Raw genomic sequence first — 15,026 nt, forward strand, 5'->3', positions numbered from 1 at the left:
GGCGCATCGATGTCTCAAGATATCGTAACATGGCCAGCCATGTTGACCAGGTATCTAACTCGGGTAAGACAAATCACATACATTGTCAAATTTCTCTGACAATTAATTATTGCCAAGAATGTATCAAACGGTTTTCTTAGCAGCTGAAAGCTTGGCTTTTCATTTGAGCTGACCCTTGGCTCTTTGGCGAGGCAGATGTAGACGCGGGATTTTCCCCCTCTTGAGACCGTGACAGACCAATCAAGGATAAGGATAGGATAATCACTGATTTGTCGAGACCCTTTGCCTGCGGCTCTGAATGACCGCGGATGACTCTACTGGCCGTGCAGATTCAATATGTATGAGGGAATATTCATCCCAGTAGGCCTTTATGGATGGCCCCTTGGCTTATCTTGACACCTGGGCCCTCCACGCTATCCTGCTCATCTCACCACCCAACACAAGCAACTCCCTCATCGCCTTCGTTTTCCTGCTTTTTCGGGTATGATTCTAACGCCAGATTTAATTGCCAGAGAAAGCAATGGCGAACATCGTAAACCTTCGGTCATTTTCATTATTCTAGGCATTATCGCATTTGGCCTTGTGCTACTTACACCATTTATCCTCAGCAAAAGGGGATGTCATAGGCCAGAACCCTATCAACTTGATGTCCCAGTGCCACAGCGGGCGAGAAACATATGCCTCATTCCGGAGGCTTTGAACTTGATACCAATAACTTGCTATCGAGAGGCAGCAGCGGTTGAAATTGATGCTTCGAAGCAAGTCGCAAACTGTCCAGGACAAGCGAGCGCGCCAAGCTGCCTTATCTGTATTAATGAGTTTAAACAAGGTACCCAGACTCGCTCTCTACCATGCGGTCATCGCTTCCATCCCAGATGTATTGACCCATGGCTTCTGGAGCGATCTATAACTTGCCCAGTTTGGTATGTTCTGGTTATAATTCATTATTTACCAGCTAGAACTTACTTCTGTAGTCGTGCAAATGTTGCAGACGCTCTTGTCCATATACCTGTATCCAATCTACCCGCAGCACCTCGTCGAATGCTGAGCCGTAGACCAATAGTTAAGTTCACACTTCTCACCGGATTGTTGTGCAACCTAACAGAACACTAGGCTACCTCGGAGCTTCTTCCTATCGCAAGAATTCCAACTATTCAGTCTCGCGGCCCAGGCACTGCCGTTCCTGCTCGACCGTTTCAACCTCAGGAACCACCGCTGCCGGTGACGTTGGAGGCCTCGTGCCAGATTGGCTCCTCAGGCCGTTAGGATACGAAATAAAAGAGTCGAGCGGGTTTGGGTTGGTGATGCTTTATAATTTGCAGCAGGCAACGCAGGGGCTTTATTCTCTCTTATTAATTAAAATATACAACTGTTCTTCGAGTTCAACTTTTCATCACTATAACCTTCCCGTTCTATCAAGTCCGCCCCATCTGTCTACCCCCACTTTCAAGTTCCCAAGCTCTCTTATCCGTCGAGGAAAGCCTTTTCCAAACTCGGAACTCATTTCCACCATTTGTTGTTGACTGAGTGCCAACAACTTGCGCCATTATTCAAAAGAGGACTCAATGCAAATATTCAGTTGGTGGATGTAAGAACTGTCGCCGAAAACACCAGAAATGTGACAAACCCACCCCAAAATGCTTCCAATGTAGGGCTGCAGGCTTGGAGTGCAGTGGCTTCAACGCTGATCTTAGCTGGGTGACAACCACACAAAGGTCACTACGTGACGAGCGCAAGTCAACACTAAAGTGCCCGAGGAAACGGGAAAACAATGATACCTAACTGCGTCCCTTACATACAGCGAACAATCACTCAATACTCTGACAGGTCTGGAAAACACCTCTACAAACATTTCCATACCTAGAACCACAGCCCCGGGTATCAAGGATACCCTTTCAAATGTCTACAGTCAACTTACACATTTCGAAGGGCACCACTAGCATGTTGCGGCCACACGCCTGGTCAGTGTTTCCGACACTCATCTGCCAAGTCATGAGAGCGATGCCCTTTGGCATGACTGGCGATACCATCAATGGTAGTGAACAGGATCATTTGTCGATTTGTCAGCACCCTGGATATGCGCCGGACTTCCTCGGAAACACGGAAAGTGTGTTGGACTGGCCATATTTGTTCAGTGTGGATTACTCTCTTTCGGATCTACTCTCTCCAGGCTTTGACAATACGCACAACGATGCTCGCTCGTCAATTGTTCCTCCCTTAGCGCCATACTTGTGCTTGACAAAAGGGTTCGAAATCAGGATACCCGACTTCGTTCTATGCTGGACTTCGAAAAGAAAGGGCTGCAAGTCATGTGTTTCTCCGAGTATTTCCATAGCTCAAGCCAGCTCGAGTTATTTGGCTCTTGAACATCTTTGGTTGATAGATGTTATTCCTGAGATATTGACTGGGTTAGGCTCTCGTAGCCTCGAGGTTTGGAAGCCGCTGGGTGCTGGTGGCTCGAGTTTGGAGAAAATGTACAGCTTTGGGTAACCTGGTGTTCAGGTTTCGTTTCCGGTTTGGGAATTAAGTTTGCTTAGGTTCTCATGTTAGGGTTGTGAGGGATCTACTGCAGAATGGAAGTGTCTGTATGTGAATAAATTGTCCTTGCGATGTGCAGTATTTGCGAAATTCGGAAGGATATGCAAATGAAATGCTAGCATCTTTAAATGGATACTCTCGTGGAGTTCTGTCTCTATTATTGCAAAAGCCGGGTATCCTCGTCCAAAACACCAAACAAACTCCCTATCTCCTTTCCAACCATCCGCAATTCGTCTGCAACCTGCCCTGTGACAAGAGCGTACGCATAAAGCAGTGCATAGTCTTTCTCCTCAACAAGTAAATTATTTGAATCACTACTCTCACCACCCTCGTTGATTAGTCTCCTGGGATGTTCTTTTCTAAACTCAAAGATCTTGCTCAACAGATTCTCGCGTGCTGACACGATACTTGGTGTAGCGTCTGCGAATGGGTACTCCAGCATTGTGGAACTAGCGACGACCTGAAAGGCCTGACAGATGTGATCGCACAGAATAGCGCGCTCGCGGGCGGTATACTCGAGTAATGCCCTCTCACCTTCTGTGAGATGGCCTTTTCGACAAGCAACGAGACTCATGTTGTAGAAGCCATCGAGGATACGCATGGTACTTTTCAGAACACGGCCGTAGACCTCCATAGGGAAAGGGCCTCGTAGCTCGAACTCTGAAGCGGCGGCTAGTCTCAAGCTATCCAAATTGGCAGCATATCTCTGCAGAGCAGCTTGTTCGCCGGATTTGAGATAGCTCTGGGACCCTTCACTGCGGAAAAGGACAGTGAGAGGGCCTCGCTTCCAGATGAGGCCCATCTGTAGATGCAGAACAGACAGGCTCTCCTTGAACTTCCGGCGGCTGAGATAGGCCATATGACTCGGCAAACCACAAGACCCCAAATGATACCGGCCGTGACGGCGATGGCTCGGCGTTTGGCAATCTCCATGATATCAGGTTGACTAAATTGCCCATCTTCTGTCGCGTCGTTTCCATCTGCCTTTCTCTTTACTCTATAAGCGTAGAGTGTAGAAACATTATACGCAAGAAGACTAATCCTCCCCAAAGAAGCCTTGCCGTGCTGTATAACAAGGTAGAAGTTGATGAAACTCGTCAACCAGCCAAGAGGGATCAGTGCCAAGGCGTAACCATGGCTTATCTTCCAGTTGATCACGGAGAACAAAGCTCCAAATAGCGTACCGATGAAACGAGCCAGACTAACGGTGTTTGCAGCTCCAACTGTGAAACTGCACACGATTATGAAGGACAGAAGACCCCATTCACCGCGCCACTCGGTGTAAAGTTCTCTTGTTTCTTCGAGAAAGGCTAGCATCGCCCATAGAGCGGCTCCTATACCGACTTTGAGGCCGAACTGAACTAGTTGAAGTCAGCGAGTGAGGAAAGCAAAGAGAAGACCAAACTTACTATCGTCTCGCGCCATCTTCTTAAAAAGCGCAGACAGATTTCTCCAGAACCAACCTAATATCTTGTTTAAATCAGGCGCATTATACCAAGTCCTTAAATCCACTGGCGCAGGAACAGCAGCTGAGCCATCGGCTACATTAACAGACCTCTGCCTCGTTCGCATCAGCGTATCAGCCTCTGCAGATTCGAATAATCTGATAGCTTTATTCCGATCTTCTTCAGCACCAGTCTTCCACCAGAGCAGCCATCTCCAACTTCGACTCTTGCGTATAATCACATACTCGAGATCATCCAGAACGTCGAGGTACTGAAGAACATCTTCGCCGAAAGATTGAAGACTGAAGGTGAAGTGACCGCAAGCAGCGGCGACTTCTTCAAGATTAGCGCGCGTTGATTCGTGGGATGAAGCCATCTGTTCAATTCGATCGTAGAGTCCCTGCAAGGCATCTGATCTGGCTGTGTCGAAGGTACTCAACGAGTCCATCAAGTTGCGCCGTAGATCTTCGTCGACGTTGATTTCGTAGCTGGGAGGTTGACCGAACTGAGGCTCATGAAGAATTCTGCAGAGGTTCTGTCGGACACCTGTCATAGACATGGTGATCGACTCGTTGAACTGCTCAAACAGCTGACGTGCGGTATTTGGCGAAGCCGTTCCTGATGCTTTTGGACTGAGTTGCTTTGGGTGCTTGAGCTGTTCAAGCTGAGTATTCGTCGCGTTTCTCAAACCACCCAAAGCCTGTGCCAAGGTCTCCATAGATCTGGCAACAGTCCTCTCATGCTCGTAAATCTCTTCATGTCCAAGGAAGTAGTGCTCAAATTTGGCTTCTCTCATATCCTTCATCATCTGAGCATAAGACTTCGCATAGTGTGTCGATGCCGCTGTAAACCCATCTGACACAAGTCCCTCTTCAGATCCGCTAAGAAAACTGTTCGTTATCATGTATAGCATATCTCCTAGCGGTATCGAAACTCGATTCATCGTCTCGCGAAGTGATGTACGGGCGCTCGTTCGCCAAAGAAGCAAGTTCACCGCCGTTGTCGTCGTGATGCCCATAACCAGCATCTTGAATACCTGGAGTACCTTCTCATTTGAGAACACGTTCGACATCACGTGGCTCTCTTTGGTCACGACACCGATTATCGCAAGAGCTGCGAGGGTACTGCCGACGTTGACGAGCGGATTCAGCATCCTTTGTTTCACCCAACCCATGAAGCCAAACCCACCACCGATAAACACCACAACAACCAAGACATGCGATAGCGTTACCAAATGCATAGTCGATCCGAAAAAGACCGAAGTAACCATAGACAACAGCGAAACCGTCTCCGCGTAAGCAACCGCCACGACGGCAATAAGAATAGCCTCAATCATCGACCCCACCGACCTCGCAGGGTGAAAATACACCGTAATAGTAGCAACGACATGTTTGCCCTCCGGCTTGCCCAGAAAATTCGCCAAAAAAGGTACAAAAGTCGCAAGGCTGGCGATGGTGTAGGCAACGGTGCACTTTAGCACGCCACGGCCATTAGGCGTGTTGAGCCACAGCTGGGTACGCGCCAACGAGTCGGAGATGCCATTTCGGATGGTCTCGCTTAGAGGTGGCATGTCTTTTCGCGACGTGAGGCGGTGACTATGGGTTTGTCATGATGTTGATGTTGGTGCTGATGACGATAAAAGTATGATGCCGTAGTTTCCGGGCTGAGTGGTTTGATGGGGTCATGTGATTGGTCAGATGGTGAGATTTGGGTGGTTGGTTGGTTCTGAAAACGTCAGATTCGTTTTAGCTTCGGCATGCGGCTCAATCACGTTTGACTCAATCTGATAATGTTATTGAGCAAAATAATAACATGCTATTAGGATAAACTAACTTTCTAAATTGGCTATTGATTACCGATTAACACGCTCTAATTTGACTGCCTGGTGTATGAGTTATACATAAATTGCTTAGGATATTTATTCTCGCCAAGCAAGTAAAAGCTTCCTTGCTCTCACCATAGGCCTCCGTGCTAGAAATAATGGCACCTGAAAATTGAGAAAATATCTACAAATGGTCATCTCCAAATGCTTTTCTTACTACTCTATTTTCCACGTGTTCTCAGCATAGCAACCGTAGATCTTAAGTGAGAGGCCTCAACGAGTCGGCGGGATAAACTTCAGATCTGGGGAATAAGTGCATCGACTTTACACACATTATAACAAGAATAGTGGCAGATAATGCCGCAGTATCCTTAAACTTTTGATGCATTAGCTACAAAAGCTTTCTTTTTCCATCAAATTTACTCGCTGAGAATTGTTGTCAGATGGGGCTTCTTAAAACTCAATAACATCGGGTACTCACTCAAGATGAGGAGAATATGTATTAGCTTTCATATCTCTCGCTCAGAAATCATAAGCTTTCATGATGAATTGACCAAACTTCCTACTTCCCAAACTAAAGATGAAGGGAGTATATATATATCAGCGGCAAGATCAGTTTTTGGACTTGTCTACTTGCACACATGAAACCCATTTTATACTTGCTGCAGCATAGCATTCATGGAAATGGTCACCCAACAGGAAGCCGACTCGCAAGGTCGGGAAAAGACCCCCGGCGTCGACGTTGAGAGCGCTCCCCCGTATGTTACTATTTCTTTACAAGACGAGATTGAGGACTCCAATAGCTCCTCATCCGAGCTTTCTAAGCCAATCGTCAAAGACAACGAGTCAGACTGGGGTGCATGGATCTGTGTCTTGGGCTCACTACTCTTTCTAATAACCTCCACTGGTTCGTCTCACGCCCCCCAGCGGTGTCAAGAAACATCTGGTTGAACTGCCTCAACATGGGCTGTTTTATCAGATGCTTTCTAACACCCCCTCCTCCTAACAGAGTTAACTAATACCTAAACCCCAGGTTTCAACGCCTCCATCGGCATAGTCCAGTCGTATTTCAGTCTTCATCAACTAAAAGGCAATTCTGTCAGTGAAATCGGCTGGATTCCCGGTATTTATCTATTTCTCTCCATGGTCCTCAGTTTCCTCTACGGATCTCTGCTCGATCGTTACGGGCCTCGAGTTTTAAGTGCAGTCGGTGGTATTTGCTCAGCCGCCACTTTTGCCTTGATGGCAGAGTGTAAGACGTACTGGCAGTTCATGCTATGCCTCGGGGTCTTTGGCAGTATTGGCACCGGCATTAAGAGCACTGTTGCTGTTGGAGTAGTGGGAAAGTTGTTTGTTCGACGAAGAGGTTTGGCTATTGGCACTGCCGTTATGGGATCTTCCCTTAGAACTATCATATTTCCGCTTGTTCTTCGCTCAACGTTTGAGAATCTTGGTTGGGCTTGGTCCATGAGGATTGTGGCCATAGTGGTTAGCTGCTTGACAATTGTAGGATTCGTCTGTTTCCTACCCTTCAAACGGCTTGCTGTCTTCAGCACCAACAAGCAGGATAAGGTTGAGAAGTCAGGACCGGCATTTTATCTCTCGGCTTGGAAGAACCCCAGCTTCGCTTCTGTGTCCTGTGGGATCTGCTTGATGGAGTTTGTGAACTGTGGCATAGGCAGTCTGCTCCCAGCTATATCAACCGGTGCTGGATTCACTGCCCAAGATGGCTATACTCTTTTTGCAGTCATGGGCGGTTGCTCATGCGTTAGCCGCTTGGTCATGGGTCTTTTGAGCGATCGCCTCGGTGGAATCAACTCTATGGTCGGCACGCTAGTCCTGATCGTCATCTTGATGTCTGCCGTTCTCATCCCTTTCAGCACGACATCTGCCGCCCTGCTATACGTGTTCTCAGCACTTTGGGGTCTCATGGCAGGATCTTTCTACGCGCTGTCGCCAGTCATCGTGGGCAATACATGCGAACCAAAAGACTATGCAAGATATTATGGTATGTATCCCATCAGCAGCATCTGGGGATAAGACTAACAATTGCTCAGGCTCTACCAACTTTGGTGTAGGACTATCGCTGCTTATCGCCAACCCGGTGAGCGGTATTATGTTGGAGAAAGTGGGCGCGAAGCCTCTGGTGTTCTTCTATCTTGGCATTATCGTTCTCGCGGGGGTATCGATTACAGTAGCTCGTGGACTGCTTCTAAGCAGCTTTACCACTTTAAGGGCAAGGATTTAGAAGCTTTTTGTTATAAATATGTATCATATAAGACTCACAAACTGTAGTAGATAGGGAATCAAGGGCGATGCGTTTATACATGGGAAGTAGAGAATGGTTGCGGTTGAGTAATATTTAGTAACAGAAATGGACAGAGATATACCTTTTCGCGATGTAATGCAGGCCTCATTAATGATCCGAAGTCGGTCGTCGGGTCGACTTTACGCCGGCTCATGGGTCATGGCGCACAGCATACCGTTCAGCTCGGCATCTGCACCAGTAAGAACATTGCATGTTATCTAATCGATCTGATCTCTCTCCAGCATCGCGCATTAGATCCAAGCCATCAAGCTATTGGTGGCGTGTTTGCGGGACCAATTCCGCCTTACATGATGTCTACCGTAGTTCAAAGTACCTTACCGCGCTTCTATTCAATTGAGATATGAGATGCTTCACAATACTGGGAAATCGGGAAGATGCTTCAATTAACTCACATCCTTGCTCATATAGACCTGGCGGGCGCTTCTCAAAAACACCAACGGATGTCCGGCTGTTAAGGTTAATTGTGACCACCAGGTACAAAGGTTACTAGGCTAGTACTCTAGGCCGGAATGCTCCGTTGGGCTGACTGCTGACTTTGATGGGGTCTGTGCTGTCAGCTGAGATGATGCCGGGTCTTCCATGAAAATGAAAATGTATATAAGCTGAGGCACTACTGTCAATCTACGTTTAGGATGTAGTGCTGGAATCCAAGTAAACATGGATAAGCAGCCTCAAAAGGTGGCTGTCATCGGCCTCGGTGGGTATTACGGGTATCTCAATTGAAGATGGCACTGACACAACTCAGGCGTCGCCGGTCTTGTCGCCGTCAAGAATATGCTCGAAGTCGGCTTCGACGTAACTGGATTTGAGCGTAGTGAGTATGTCGGAGGTCTTTGGCATTACACCGAGCAAGACAAGACATCAGTCTTACCGAGTAAGCACACAACCCAAAGCCGTCGTACAGAATGCGTCGCTGACATGCTTGAGGTACCATCATCAACATCTCCAAAGAGAGGGTACTAACTAAATCTCATTCACCTTATGTTCTGGCAGACATGCTGACTATTGTAGGCCGCATTTACAGACTTTCCATACCCAGACTCCACACCAAGCCATTGTCCGTCCGCCAAAGTGGAAGAGTACATTGAGTCTTACGTAGACCACTTCAACTTTCGTGATAAGCTTCGTTTAGGCGTATCGGTAGAGAAATTGCGACGCGATGACGAGCGTAATCGGTGGGTTGTAGACATCCAGGGCTCTGAGCCCGAATATTTCGACAAGGTTATTATGGCGACGGGCGGGAACAATCGTCCTCATATTCCCAAGGTCGAGGGCATGGAGCAATTTGAAGGCGAGGTTCTACATTCACGGGCCTTCAAACGGTGCGTCACTATTGTCTCTGTTGGCTCGCAAGTTGACTAACGTTGATGATAGACCAGAGCTCTTCAAGGGCAAACGCGTTGTAGTTGTCGGCGTCTCTAATACAGGCGCTGATACCGCAGCAGCTCTTTGTGGGCATGCCGAAAAAGTCTGGTTATCTCGCAGTCATGGTGTTATAGTTGTGAGTTGCCCATGGTCAATTGACCGAGTCGCGATGCTCATTGTCGCAGATCCCACGAAAGCGCGATGGCATTCCATTCGATCACACCATCACAGCGCGCACAATGGCCCTTATGGGAATGTTTGAGAACACATTTCCTCATCTGTACGAGATCATCTTCAATTCGATCTGCAAGAAGATGCAGGACAATGCGTTCAAGATAAGGTCTGAATGGGGTCTTTCTCCTGCGGATTCTGTCCTGCACACTCTGCCCGTCGTGTCGGATAATCTCATCCCTCTGCTGGAGTCGGGCGATATCACCTCAGTCCCTAAGATAAAGCGCGTCACAGGGCCCAGAGAGATTGAGCTCGCTGATGATACGCGTCTGGATGTTGACACGATCATCTGGTGCACCGGATACAAGGGAGATTTCAGTCTCATGGACCCCAGCGTTGATCCCACGCGCAGCACAACGCCAAAATGGGCAGAAGCAATTGGTTCTCGTGGGAAACCCCTTCCGCGTCTCTACCAAAACGTGTTTTCGCTCGATTACCCAGACTCACTCGCCTTCATGGGCAATCTCCTCGTCGCAACAAGCGCATTCCCCATCAGCGATCTCTGCACCATGGCAATCGCTCAAATCTGGAGGGGCAATTCCCCTCTTCCCTCAATTGATGAAATGAACCGCGCCACGGACAAACAGCACGAGTTAATCTGTAAGCTCGCTAACGAAGGCAGCGTGTCGCCTGGTTGGTTGCGACAAGCTGACTGGCTTGCATGGGCTGACAAGGCAGCTGGGGCACAAGTGTATGAGCATCTCGGGTGGGGATTGAAAGGGTGGAGGTTGTGGTGGAATGATCGTGCTTTGTATAGGATGTTGATGGATGGGATTTTTACGCCGTTTGTGTGGAGGGTGTTTGACGGGGAGGGCAAGAGGAAGAAGTGGGATGGGGCGAGGGAGGCGATTGAGAAAGTCAATGCTAAGTTGGCGGCTGCAAAGGCGAAGAATAAGAACAAGAAGAGTGAGTAGACAGACATTACAGTGATGGATAGAGTTGAGCGGGTTGCAGTAGAAGCTTGACGAATATGGTGGAGCGGAAGCCAAGAAGCTAAGATCTGACGAGATAATTTAAGCATAATCATGGAGATTGCTCAATGTCCGTTGGCCTTGGTTATGATCCGAACCGGGCGCTGAATGGTTCCGTTTCTGCTGCTTTTGTCATGCCCACCTCTATGTTAGACCGTCTTGGCACAAAGCTGTGGAAATCCGATACGCAAACTGTCCGTTGGAGGTTCAAGATAATCGTCCTCGTTGAGCCGGTTCGGGCTGTCATGGTCGTATCTTACTCAGATATGGAACGATATTAAACCGGAAAACGTTATGCCAACGTTATGCTCGATGTTATGGTCGCAGATCATCCTGCACGCCTTACTCTGCATGATGCGACTGAGGGTGAAGCATGAGTATAAATGACAGAGTAAGCCATGATCAATTGGGCATCTCATTCAACCAATTCTAGCGTACAACAAACATCAAACATTTGTCTGTGTCCCAAGGCAGTCTGCAAACATGTCACAACTCAAGAATTACACTTACGAAGGTGTTGGGGAGTTTCTCAGCAACTTCCTCAACTACGCCCAAGCTGTCCGTGTTGGCGATCGAATCGAGCTCAGTGGTCAGGGTATGTCCCCACGCCCCTCTAATTTCCCACCAACAAATACTGACAAATAACTTCAGGCGGCTGCTTTATTAAAGATGGCGACCTCGTCTTTGCAGAGACTCAACTCGAGCAAATTGACCTGGCTTTCGAGAATGTAGACAAGGCGCTGAAGGCGGCTGGTGGAAAAGGCTGGGAGCAGGTCTTCAGAGTCAACTCGTACCACACGGAAATCACACCTGAAGTTGGACAGAGAATGGCGGAGAATTACAAGAAGTGGATGCCTAATCATAGGGTGATTTGGACGCAGATTGGAGTCAAGCAACTTGGTGTTCCGACGATGCACTGTGAGATTGAAGTGTCAGCTTACGACCCGGAGGGGGCAAACAAGGAATGAGCTGCAAACACGGACAAACACAGGCCAAGATACATAGACTGCATGAGAAAACAAATCCATCGAGTTATACAATATTGATGGGCCATTCGGTCAAACTATGTTAATTCCTGATCAACGGAATCACGCCGCTCTCCTGCCGTCGCCTTATTTCATGTTTCTCTAGGGTAACACAAAAACCAGTGATGCAGTATGCTGACTAACAACCCCGAGATCGCCTCTGTCTCGTTTAGGTTTAGTGCGGGTCAACCATTCGCGAAAGAAGGATCTTTTTTTCTTTCGCGACATCATCGCTTCATCCACCGCACAAAGAACATCTGCATTCACGAATATACAAAATGCCTCCGCGCAACAATAGGCCGCGCAACTCGCGTCCCGACTCGCGCCCAAGAAATGACCGTCCTCCCCGTCCCGATACCGACAGCTATCGACCTGGCGACAGGTACGACTTGCCTCCTCGACCGCCCCGCGATAATTATGGCCAGTCTGATTCATACCGCCCGCGCGTGCCGCAGGGCGACTTTACCTTCCGTGTAGATAAGCCGGCTGGTATGCCTGATTTTCCGACTGATTATCGTGGGCCGTCTGATAGAAGAGGGCCGCGTCGCGATGGTGGTCGTGGTGGCGGCCGAGGTCGGGGCAGAGGAGGAAGAAAATGGCAACCACCGCCTCATCCGTCTGAACGCGCTTTGGTGTCTGGAGCGACTGCGAATATGCCCGAAGAACGACTTGGCGAAGAAGGCGCTGCCAAGTTCCGCGACGTTGATGAGCTATCGGACGACGATGAGCTCGAAATGGACATTTCTTCATCTTCCGAAACCGAAGGACCTTCGAAGAAACGAGCCAAAACCGGAGACGATGAATCTGGCGATGCTGCACCTAAGTGGTCAAATCCCGATCCCTACACTGCTCTCCCATGTCCCGATGAGAGCACCCGCAAGAAGCGGGATATGGTCAAGCTGATCCGAAAAGCCCGCGTGGAAGACCAGTCGGAGAAACTGGCTGCTTCAACCGAAGCCGAAGACTTTATCTCGTTTGACCTGACAGAAGATGAAGAGAGCAGTGAAGAGGAAGAGGAAGCACCGCCGCCTCCCCCGCGTGAACCACCCCCGCCACCGCCCCCGAACGCGCCCTCTGGACCTAAAGCTGAGACTGCGCGTCTCCCCGAGAAGCCGCGGGCACCTGCTAATGGGACTTTGGATACGTCGCGAAGAAATGATCCCCTTGGATCTCGCAAGAGAACTGCCGACGATGAGATCAAGCCTCCCGATTACGGACAATTGAAGAAGGCTACGACCAAGCCTTCGAAAGGTGCGCTTCTGCCCAGTTGGCAACCGAAGGCAACCGAGGACCCATGTCCTTGGGATACTGTCGATCACTCTGCTACCATGAACATGCCATTCCGGTAAGTTTAGACCACCCTTTCTATCGCCTCTCGGTCATCATGGATCCGCATTGCCGGCCAAGCTTTCTGTACTCATACTAACTTATATAGATTACACAAGGAAATCATCGACTTCTACGAATACGTCCGACCCCGCGATTTTGAACAGCGAATCCGTGACAACCTCGTCGAGAACCTGCGAAAGGCCATGCGACGCGACGGAAGGAACTTTGCGAGCGCCTCAGTCCACCCCTTTGGTTCCTTCATGTCCGGTCTCTACCTCCCTACCGCAGACATGGACCTGGTTGTCTGCTCAGCAAGCTTCATGCGAGGCGGTCCCCCAACATACCTGTCGGCAAAGAGCTGGCTGTACAAGTTCCAGAAGTTCCTCACCAGCCAACATGTAGCTGACCAACACTCCATCGAGGTTATTGCCCACGCTAGAGTTCCGTTGGTCAAATACGTTGACAAGCAGACTGGTCTCAAGGTTGATGTTTCGTTTGAGAACTTGGGTGGTGTGAACGCTGTCGACACTTTCCTTGAGTGGAAGGCCCAATATCCTGCCATGCCTATCCTCGTGACTGTGATCAAACACTTCCTACTCATGCGTGGTCTGAATGAACCTGTAAATGGAGGAATTGGTGGTTTCACAGTGATTTGCTTGGTTGTCAGCATGTTGCAGCTTATGCCACAGGTACAAAGTCGAAACCTTATTCCCGAACATCATCTTGGCGAGATGCTTCTCGAGTTCTTCCACCTTTACGGGCGCGAATTCTGCCACGACACCAACGCCATCTCCCTGACCAGACCAATTGGGTACATTAGAAAGGTATGTCGTGCCACACTCTGATGTTCCTTTCCTTGCTGACTGTCCCAGTCCGAGGTCCGAAGCCTCACGTACAAGAACTACGATCGTCTCTCCATCATCGACCCCAACAACTCGGGCAACGACATCTCCGGCGGCTCGTCCAACACCGTAGCAATCCTCGACCGTTTCAAAGGCGCCTTCCATCTGTTACGTGACAGAATGGACGAGATTGCCCGTGATCCCAACCAGGGCAACATTCTTGAAGTGATTCTCAGAGGCGACTACTCCTCTTTCAGAATGCAGCGAGATTTCCTTCGCCACGTACATGAGAAACATATCGGACCTTGTTCTTCCTGATCCTACTTTCCCTGAACGATCAAAGCCCATATTGATACCCCCATCGGTTGTGCATGTTATTTGATGCTGGAGTTTTTTTGCCGCTTATGAAAAGCATGGAAATTTAGACGGGAGGTTCCTGGCATGAAAGACTACTGTCTTTTGTTTTCTCATTTTTGTTTGCTACTCATGTGTATAGTAACGCCGTGATGAAGGGGGGCATTGAATGTTGTTTTTGGGACTGGCGCAGATTACATTTCCACTGAAAGGCGCTCACGCATCGGCCTAGTGGCCTAGAATTGGACGACGATTTATTCACACGACTCGAACTTGATCTACTAACCGATGCAGTGACATGACACACCACTACGCTGACGATACTTGCAGATTTGCTTTTTGAAAGAGTGCGGATGCATTCGACATCCTTTCTTCGGTTTATAGCTGTTGAAAAACTCGTTGTTTTTTGGACAACACTTTTTCTCACTGCTTCTCTGCTATATGCAGGGCTGTGGAGAGGATTGAAGATGGCGATGGGGTTGAGGTTGAGATCTGGTGGACGTGAAGGTGTCTAAGGAGAATGAGGTCTAGTGATGATGACAGGGGTCGAGAAGGTTGCAGTATCGGGACATCGCCGATGGAGTTCATAGCCCAAGACACCAGAGAGAAAGTAAACATCCAACTTCAGATATACCTGATTCACTTTATTATTTAGATAGATATCTTGAGTTTTCTTGTCCCCAAAGCATAGTAGATCCCAGATGCAGATCCATGCTATAGTTTAATTAACCGCCATGAAACTATCGACAGTGGCGTCGTCTTAGCCCCAGACTAT

At 48.7% G+C, this 15,026-nt stretch overlaps 5 protein-coding genes across 5 annotated transcripts; 4 read left to right on the plus strand and 1 right to left on the minus strand.

The window, feature by feature from the left end:
* Positions 1–2,521: 2,521 nt before the first annotated feature.
* FOXG_02837 (uncharacterized protein) lies at positions 2,522–5,614 on the minus strand. The gene is made up of 2 exons (XM_018380302.1): positions 3,948–5,614; positions 2,522–3,899 (listed from the first exon to the last, which is right to left on the minus strand). The coding sequence occupies exons 1-2, from the start codon at positions 5,551–5,553 to the stop codon at positions 3,217–3,219; spliced, it is 2,289 nt and encodes a 762-aa protein (XP_018236539.1). The 5' UTR covers positions 5,554–5,614; the 3' UTR covers positions 2,522–3,216.
* An 869-nt stretch (positions 5,615–6,483) lies between these two features.
* On the plus strand, positions 6,484–8,053 carry FOXG_02838 (uncharacterized protein; the record flags this gene model as incomplete). Its single annotated transcript, XM_018380303.1, has 3 exons — positions 6,484–6,712; positions 6,839–7,813; positions 7,863–8,053. 3 exons carry the CDS (start codon positions 6,484–6,486, stop codon positions 8,051–8,053), a joined length of 1,395 nt encoding a protein of 464 aa, XP_018236540.1.
* A 738-nt stretch (positions 8,054–8,791) lies between these two features.
* Positions 8,792–10,644, plus strand: FOXG_02839 (uncharacterized protein; the record flags this gene model as incomplete). The annotated part of the gene is made up of 6 exons (XM_018380304.1): positions 8,792–8,831; positions 8,880–9,008; positions 9,062–9,090; positions 9,146–9,456; positions 9,509–9,635; positions 9,685–10,644. 6 exons carry the CDS (start codon positions 8,792–8,794, stop codon positions 10,642–10,644), a joined length of 1,596 nt encoding a protein of 531 aa, XP_018236541.1.
* Positions 10,645–11,184: 540 nt separating this feature from the next.
* FOXG_02840 (uncharacterized protein) lies at positions 11,185–11,669 on the plus strand (the record flags this gene model as incomplete). The annotated part of the gene is made up of 2 exons (XM_018380305.1): positions 11,185–11,296; positions 11,353–11,669. 2 exons carry the CDS (start codon positions 11,185–11,187, stop codon positions 11,667–11,669), a joined length of 429 nt encoding a protein of 142 aa, XP_018236542.1.
* A 190-nt stretch (positions 11,670–11,859) lies between these two features.
* Positions 11,860–14,634, plus strand: FOXG_02841 (DNA polymerase sigma subunit). The gene is made up of 3 exons (XM_018380306.1): positions 11,860–13,071; positions 13,162–13,879; positions 13,928–14,634. The coding sequence occupies exons 1-3, from the start codon at positions 12,005–12,007 to the stop codon at positions 14,213–14,215; spliced, it is 2,073 nt and encodes a 690-aa protein (XP_018236543.1). The 5' UTR covers positions 11,860–12,004; the 3' UTR covers positions 14,216–14,634.
* The last annotated feature ends 392 nt before the right edge of the window (positions 14,635–15,026 follow it).

The sequence above is a fragment of the Fusarium oxysporum genome, chromosome 8 (genome assembly GCF_000149955.1).
Source record: "Fusarium oxysporum f. sp. lycopersici 4287 chromosome 8, whole genome shotgun sequence".
In the NCBI taxonomy this organism is placed as follows: Eukaryota; Fungi; Ascomycota; class Sordariomycetes; order Hypocreales; family Nectriaceae; genus Fusarium; species Fusarium oxysporum.